The 8,975-nt window shown below is 44.0% G+C and overlaps 1 protein-coding gene across 1 annotated transcript; it reads left to right on the top strand.

Annotated features, from left to right (window-relative positions):
- The first annotated feature begins 1,851 nt into the window (after window positions 1–1,851).
- Window positions 1,852–8,730, top strand: LOC117524688 (ankyrin repeat and SOCS box protein 9-like). Its single transcript, XM_034186507.1, has 6 exons — window positions 1,852–2,065; window positions 2,188–2,267; window positions 3,092–3,199; window positions 3,547–3,697; window positions 5,672–5,806; window positions 8,070–8,730. The coding sequence occupies exons 1-6, from the start codon at window positions 1,981–1,983 to the stop codon at window positions 8,285–8,287; spliced, it is 777 nt and encodes a 258-aa protein (XP_034042398.1). The 5' UTR covers window positions 1,852–1,980; the 3' UTR covers window positions 8,288–8,730.
- The last annotated feature ends 245 nt before the right edge of the window (window positions 8,731–8,975 follow it).

The raw sequence follows: 8,975 nt of genomic DNA, 5'->3' as shown, positions 1-8,975 counted from the left end.
AGGGGGATCACACTCCTCAGCCTCCCCGGTAAGGTCTATTCCAGACTACTGGAGAGGAGAATTCGACCGATGGTCAAACCTCGGATTCAGGTGGAACAGTGTGGTTTTCGTCCTGGTCGCGGCACACTGGACCAGCTCTACACGCTCCATCAGGTGCTCGAGGGTTCATGGGAGTTCGCCCAACCAGTCCACATGTGTTTTGTGGATCTGGAGAAGGCGTTCGACCGTGTCCCTCGGGGCACTCTGTGGGGGGTGCTCCGGGAGTACGAGGTCCGGTGTCCTTTGCTAAGGGCTATCCGGTCTCTGTACGACCACAGCAGGAGCTTGGTTTGCATTGCCGGTAGTAAGTCAAACCTGTTTCCAGTGCACGTTGGCCTCCACCAGGGCTGCCCTTTGTCACCGGTTCTGTTCATTAGTTTTATGGACAGAATTTCTAGGCACAGCCAGGGTGCAGAGGGGGTGTGGTTTGGGAACCACAGAATCTCGTCTCTGCTGTTTGCGGATGATGAGGTTCTGTTGGCTTCGTTAAATCAGGACCTTCAGCGTGCACTGGGTCGGTTTGCAGCTGAGTGTGACGCGTCCGGGATGAAAATCAGCACCTCCAAATCCGAGGCCATGGTTCTCCACCGGAAAAAGGTGCCTTGCCCTCTTCAGGTCAGTGGAGTGTCCTAGCCTCAAGTGGAGGAGTTTAAGTATCTCGGGGTCTTGTTCACGAGTGAGGGACGGATGGAGCGTGAAATCAAGAGACGGATCGGTGCAGCATCTGCAGTGATGCGGTCGCTGTATCGGACCGTCGTGGTGAAGAGAGAGATGAGTAGGGGGGCAAAGCTCTCAATTTACCGATCGATCTACGTTCCGATCCTCACCTATGGTCATGAGATTTGGCTCATGACCGAAAGAACGAGATCGCGAGTACAAGCGGCCCAGATGAGTTTCCTCCGCAGTGTGGCTGGGCGCTCCCTTAGAGATAGGGTGAGGAGCTCGGTCACTCGGGAGGAGCTCAGAGTCGAGCCGCTGCTCCTCCACGTCGAAAGGAGTCAGTTGAGGTGGCTCGGGCAACTTTTCCGGATGCCCCCTGGACGCCTTGCTCTAGAGGTGTTCCGTACATGTCCCATTGGGAGGAGGCCCCGGGGAAGACCCAGGACACGCTGGAGGGACTACATCTCTCAGCTGGCTTGGGAACGCCTTGGGGTTCCCCCGGAGGAGCTGGGGGAGGTGTGTGTGGATCGGGAGGTCTGGGCGGCTTTGCTTGAGCTGCTGCCACTGCGACCCGACTCCGGATAAAGCGGAAGAAAATGGATGGATGTGTGTAGAATTTTCAGGGGGAAAAAAGAATTTCATCAATTTTTGAATAAGTCTGCAACATAAAATGTGGAAAAACGTGAAGTGCCCAGAATATTTTCCGGATACACTGCAAGTTTGGGAATGGTTGCATTAGAGGCAGACAGAAATATGTACAATGCACACAATTTCAGCTCCTATTTAAGATCGTATGATTAATGGAGCAACGTGCATGGACAAACAGAACAAAAGTCCACTGAGTAGCATCCTATTTCCAGTAGAATTAGTGGCGTTCATTTAGCGTTCCCGCTTTGTGGCTCGTGCAGTAATGATGTTCAGATGGTTGAGCTCACGTTCTCTTCATTCTGCTCCTTCTTCTTCTTCTTCTTCTTCCAGTTTTTGGTGTGGACAGACAGAATCAGGTTACAAAAAACCTGCTCCACAGGCTTCTTTCTGTCATTCTGCACTTTCATTGGTGGAGACCCGGGCCCTGCCTGCATCCGGCTGCGCACACACACACACACACACACACACACACACACACACACACACACACACACACACACACCCTGTCTGAAAGGAAGTGACGTCGCAAGCGCTGCAGGCCAACCTGCCTCATATGCTGTGACCACAGATGAGGGCACGGTGCCTTTTCAGAAACCCATGTTGACAGCAGATTTTAAACTTCCTCTGTGAACCATGTCAGCGGAACAACAACATGCTGCACGAGATGGTGCGTGTCAAAGTGGGGATGTTGTTTTTTTCTCCAACCCTCTGATGAGCGGTGAGTAGGAACAAACTTTGTGCTGCTTTTACACACAAAGCTTCACCCTGTCACTGGAATGCAAGATACTGTTTATGCTGCTTTAACTTGTGATCTTGATTAAATTGTGGATCTGCTTCAAGATGTTGAGTCAGACTGGTCTCCCATTCACGATGCAGCTTTTAACGGACGTGTTCTCACCTTGCAGCGACTCATCGCTCAGGTAAAAAAAAAAAACTCCTGGCATTTTAGAGTTAAATATTTTCTCTACTGTGGGGGAGACCGGGGTAGTTTTAACCACACGCACGTTTTCCACCAATCGGAGACAAGGATGAGTCGTGTAACTCCTATTTGTAAACATCCACCCGCTTCCTGATTGGTTATGTGCAGTTATCATGGCTTTATAAGCAGTTTATAAATGTCAATTTAATAAAATAAATCTGATACATTTTGTGTATAAATTAATAAACTTGTATGACATTGAACAACATTGTGTTGAGCAAAAGGTGATGCATTTTCAAGCCCCATCCTTACCCTTCAAAAACAGAGGCACACTCGGAATAAGAAAAAATTGCACTTCCTTGAATGACCACTTAAGGCTGGCTCCAAAATTGAGCAGATTGCCATAGAAGCCCATGTTAAACTGTCCAAAGTTTGAGAAGAAATAAACATGTTTACAGCCTGGAACAAAAAACTGTTTATGTCTGCTACCTCCAGTGGTCTACACCATATAGCACAGCTAAATTAAATTATTCCAAGTTAAGATTCAGGTTAAGAAAGGATTAAGAAGTTAACATTCTGGATATTACAAATACCTTTTGAAAATTTTGATAATCAACTGTGTGTGTCTTTTTGGGGACATAATTTGGATTATGGTGGTGAACAAATGTTTGCTAATTGCTTCATAAACAGATTTTAAAGTGTAACGCAAAAACTGAATTAAACACACTGAAGCAGAATGTGTTACAACTGTACCCAGTCTCCCCTTTGTTAGAAGCCAATGTTTAATGTGTCTTAAGAACTACACTCTGTGTTTGCTGCTCACAGGGTACCTGTGTGAATTTGGCCACTCTGGACTGGGTCTCACCCCTCCACGCGGCGTGCATGAAAGGCCACGTGGACTGTGCCAAGATTCTTGTGGAACACGGGGCAAATGTCAGTGAGAGTAAACGAATATCTGGTTTAGGACAGGGTGTCCACTACTTTGAAGTAGTACTTGTAGATGGAAATCTATCAGTTATTATTGGATTTTGCAACTGCTAGTGAGAGATTACCTGAAATGCACAAACAAAATGATCATGCATGCACACGTAGTCAGTCCTGTTCACACACTATGACACATTAACAAGTCTGCAGGTGTAATGTGCTCATCCTGCAGTCTGCGCATAACACACAGTGCACGTTAAACTGTTTATGGTTCCTGCATTGTTTGGTAGAATATCTGGTGCAGTTGCTGTGATATCTGCAGGATTGATTGATTTTTTTATTTTTTTTCCCCCCAGGTAAACTGTTCCACTGTGGATGGAAAGACGCCACTGTCACTCTCTTGCTCTCAGGGTCATGTGACATGTGCATCGATGCTCCTTCAGCAAGGAGCTTGTCCTGTGGGAACCGGCCAGTCCAGTTCTCCAATCTACCAGGCTGTAGGCGAAGGTTAAAGGTCACATTCTGCAGTGTATATAATCCATACTGATCCATTTTACTAAGTCACTGCAAAACAACCCTGGCAAACTGCAAGCTATCCAGATGGTAGAATTTTTTCTGTATAATCATATTAAATAATATAATTATATTTGACAAAATAAATAAATAAAAATAAAACAAGTCATCTTCAGTCTTGGGTGTGTGTGTGTGGTGGTTGGTGGTGGTGGTGGGATTTCAGAATTCATACATTTTGTGAATAATATAATAAATCTGATACGCAATTGTGGTGGATATTTTTGCAATATGTTACAGTAAAACAACCCCCCCAACAAAATGCAATGCTAAAATACTCTTGGCCGTATGTGCATGTAATCAATGAAAGAGTGTGCAGAAACAATGTGTCCTTTTGACCCCTTAGAATAGGTCAAGGTTAGCCAGCTTTGAACTTGTCCAAGGTCTGTGTCCCAAGAATGCTCCCTGTGAATTTGAAGACCCTGGCATGCATAGGAATGGAGTTATGTTGAGCACAGACAGACGGATTGATGGACAGACAGACGAAAAGTCTTTGCAGAAAAAGGAAAGATCATTAAAAATGCTTTACTACACATTTGTTTATCTGTTTTATTACATTCTGTTCATGGTCAAAACAATTCGTAATTATTAAATATTAAGTCAAAATTGAAACTTGCAGCGATATAAACAAAAAGGCCAAACAGTCGCAAAAGCATTTTGAAATGTGTAATCTGCTCCAGAAAGTGCCATAAGAATAATTTCTTGTTTTTCTTTTTCTATGTTAATACCTCCTCTTTTTTTTTATTTAGTAGCCTGTCAGCATGAAGACCACATTTGAAATTTTCATTTAATTAAAAAGTAATAATTTGAACATGAGAGAATTTGATCAGTTTTATTAACGGATTAAAAAGTAACTGTGTTTTTAAAGACTGAAATCCTGAGGAGTTTGTAGGATTACAGCCCAATGCAACAAAGAGAACAAACAGGATAATAATCAAAATAAATAATGAAGTGAGGAATATGATGTTTGTGTAAAACTATGAGATAATTCATCCAAAACTATTTCACTTTTAAAAGGTAACTGGTGTGTTGTCCGTGGGGATCCACAGCCTCTAGATTGGCTCCTGTTTATAAAATAGGTAGCTGACATTTTTCAAGGGTGGTAATAAATGAAGCAATGAGTTGGAATGGCGTGTGAGTCCAGAATGTTTTTAGAACCTTAGACCTCAACAGTTTTTAGAAGAGGAACTCAAACCTTTTATTTCCTGTTAATTATGTAATTTTTAATGTTCATTTACTGTCTTAATGTATTTATAAGTTGTTTAGGTTGTTATCATATACACATATTCTTGTAAATTACTTTAGAGGTGTTATCACCAGGTTACAAAAACAGAGTTTTCAGTTTTAGAAGTGTTTATTTCTCGCTATCTTTTACAGAATATATGAATTCTGTGAATTTGAAGACTCTGGGAATAATAGGACTGGACTTATGCTGAGCACAGACAGACGGATGGACGCAAAGTCTTCGCAATACCCGATGGCCATATTTGATGGCCTCGGGTAATAAATAAAGATTATGAAAACCCCAGAATGTAATATTTCTCACCTCCAGGCTGCACCACAGAAGTCACGTTGTCATGGATGTTTGTTAGTTAGTTAGCAAGGATAACAAAGAAACACACAAACGGTTGTTGGTGGGATGTGTTCCAGACATCGGTTTTGGTTCAAGGAAGAGTTGATTTGATTTTGAAGTAAATGGGAATACTCCCATAATGAGTTCCACTCTAGTGGTGGCCGCCGGCGCTCTCTGAGGCCCCTCAAGCTCTGAATGTTGTAAAACTCTGTATTTGCACAGATGTGGGCCATAAACAGCGGCGTGAGCTGCACTCGCAGTGGAATCTTCATTTTTCCAAATATGCTCAAACAAGGGGTTTCATTTCCTCTCCTGCTGCCTGTGGTCGCTCTGTCCAGGTCATCCAGAATGCATCAAGCTTCTTGTTCAGCACGGTGCCGATGTGGATCAGCACAGCGACCAGTCGGGCTCGCCTCTGCACGTTGCATGCTCCAATCAGCATGTGGACACGGCGAGGAAACTGCTGCAGCTCGGTAAGATGACTTCTCGTCTTATTTTTACCCAACAATCTCAAAAAGACTGCGGTGCGTTGAAGACCCCCACGTGCACATCAGGAGATTTGGGCTCAGGCTCTGAGCTGATCCAAGAGTGTGTTGGTGCTGAATCTTATACGTTACCAAAGTCAAAATATTGAATACTGAAGTGAGTTCATGTTGAGTTTTCTTGTTGCATTTATTCAAGTTTAAGTTTATTTAAAGAATGTGTATGTCATTGAATAGCTACAACTGTTCATCACTATTAAAAAGGAAACAACATGAATAAAAATAAAACAAGGCTAAAGTACCCTCATGAGCATGGTTTCACAATTTGCAGTTGTTTAATTGGTATCCCAGTACAAAGTGTGTGTGTGTGTGTGTGTGTGTATATATATATATATATATATATATATATATATATATACATACACACACACATTTGTTTTTTACATTAATTATTAAGATCCTATTGTCCTATCGCAAAGCAACACCGTGATGAAGCCTCGCAGGACATGTTCTGGCATGTCCAGGCTCATCCACAATTTCTCGGTTAGTCACACGACTGAAAACCCACTGACAGCCGTCTGAAAGCCATCTGAAAGCCGTCCTGTGAGACCAACACGGAGGTGGTTTTGTGCCGCGCCATGAACGGCACGGTGGCGCATCTGTCCGCTTTTCTTTCCATGAAAAAAACTCCTGTAACAGTGGAATGTGTCGAAAAAGTACTGATGTCCACACCTCCTGCCATTTTTGTGTAAGTCAGACGACATCCCAGATCAACAAAGCCTTCACGTTGGAAATGATCTGGTTGTTTCAGCCTGTCGATCGGCGCTCGGAGCGCGGCGCGCTCTCAGCAGCTGTGGGCGGTCTTTAAACCGGCCGGAGCACTCCTTAATCTGTGTAATCCCCATAAAATCGTCCCTGAAAGCCAACAGAATTTTCCGAATGGTGTCCACCTGGAGGTCTCTCACAGTTTCTGGAAAAATTTGATGCAGCAAAGCTTCAAATCGTTCAAACATTTATTTGCAATAAAAATCCGACGAGAGGGGTGGACCACTGCTCACCCAAAGCCTGCTCACAGGCGAATGACGCAACCGACAGATGTGAAAAAACACACACATGCGCACGAAGGTTCAAGCTTGGCTGATGCAATCACACGTGATTCAAATCCATATGGTTTTTGAAAAAAATAAAAAGGTCCGATACTTTTCTAACAGACCTCGTATGTCCCAAGAATGTTCCCTGTGAATTTGAAGATGTTGGCAGTAATAGGACTGGACTTATGCTGAGCACAGACGGACAGATGGACAGATGCACGCATACTGAGGTGCATTCCATGCTCTGACAAAGTCAGCCAGAGTTCAGTCATTTGGGTGAAGGTCAAGGTCATTGGGGTCAAATGTCAAATTGTTATAGGTCTTGCTGTTTAAATACTCACAGGTACTACTACAGAGCAGATAAAATACTAACAGTGAGGTAAGACAAGAGTCTGAAATATAAAATAATGCTGCATGGCGTCACGGAGGAGTGGATCAGAGAAGAATTTTTCTTGAAAAGTGCAACATGAAATTTCACACGGGGAGACCGGAGCCTGTGCCTGATCAGTTTTCTTTCAACAAATTCCTCCTTTGTTTCACCATGAAGCTCTGTAACAACTGCTGCAAAAGGACAAAAGTTGCACTTTGCCCAGTTTTTAATGATTGATGAAAATGAACTGCAAGACATGATCAGTGACTTGGACATGTTCATGTATTTATCTGCTAAGTTGTCAAAAGAAAAATGACATTTACAGTAATTTAAATAATTATAAAACAACTTACATCATCATACCTTAGAGGTTGGTTTTGTGGAGTGGGTGGTGCACAAGGACACATTTTCAGCAAACTGGTTGCTTAAAATTTTTAACTGTCAGGCACCGACAAGCAACAGACGTTTGTGACAACTTGTGGTTAACTCGAGCCTGCAGGTTACTCACAACTAACAAAGTGTGTATCCAGGATCCCTTTAATCAGAGTAAATGATATCAGACCGACTTCTCTTTTAGATTACCCTACGGTCACATTAGCTACAGCAAGCGACCAAGGCAAAGGGCGACAAGCAGTCGACGTGGGTATTCCCTAAACATGGCCAGCTTGCAGTTACTTGGTTACTTGCATAATGCAGTCTGCAACCTCACCACTAGATGGCACTAAATCCTACACACTGTAGCTTTAAGTTTTTCCCCAAATGCTGATGAACAGGTTGTTGTGCTCTCCTTCAGGTGCTTGTGTGAACAGCAGAGTATCTGGCAACTCGGCCCTCCACATCGCTGCTCGTCTGTCCAACCCGGACTTGGTGTCCATCCTGCTCGAACACGGGGCCGATTGCTCCCTTAGGAACTCTGAGGACAAACAGCCTCAGGACCTGGCGTCTCTTAACAGCCTGGCGGAGCGTCTGTTGAGACAGTCAGGAGGTACTCACTCCAAACTAACCATGTAGGCTGACGGTGAAGCCTGTTGTGGTCTTCTCACTGGGTCGGTGGTTAATGAGGCATCTTTCTGTCACTCCTGACCAGGAGCGACTCCTCTGATTCAGATGTGTCGGCTGTGCATCAGGAACAAGGACAGACTCAGACGAATTCATGAGCTTCACCTCCCCGCACAACTGAAGCAACACCTGCTCTACCAATCACATCCTGTCCGGACGGTGAACCCGTGCACTGATCCCACTCAGTCGTAACGCTTACATTTGTCTTTCATGTCAGCGAGGGGCGCAATTGCATAATGGTGCAGTGAGAGGACGACTTGTTTGTGGGGCTTTCTCTTTGTGACACACCTCTGGAAACAAATCATGCAAATCCTGGTGTTATGTGGGAAAACATAAAACCAGTTTTATTTATATTGTGCCAAATCGCACAGTGAGTCACCTCGAGACACTTTACTTGTTGAGCTGGTCGAGTCCTGAATCTGTTTTCTTACGAACACGTTTCCCCAAAAAGCAAATGCAAGGTGGAAGTGGCAACAACAAATTTCCCTTTTAAAAGGAAGAAACCCCAAGCAGAGCCAGACACTATGGAGGGGCCATCTGCTGGGATTGGGGGGAGCAAACAGACAGGAACTGCAGAAGAAAGCAATAAAAGATAAAACAAGGATTATTAAAACAAATAATGACAACAATAACAGGAGTC

The sequence above is a fragment of the Thalassophryne amazonica genome, chromosome 14 (assembly GCF_902500255.1).
Source record: "Thalassophryne amazonica chromosome 14, fThaAma1.1, whole genome shotgun sequence".
In the NCBI taxonomy this organism is placed as follows: Eukaryota; Metazoa; Chordata; class Actinopteri; order Batrachoidiformes; family Batrachoididae; genus Thalassophryne; species Thalassophryne amazonica.
The sequence above is the reverse complement of the archived record's forward strand: the minus strand, read 5'-3'. Positions and strand labels throughout refer to the sequence as shown.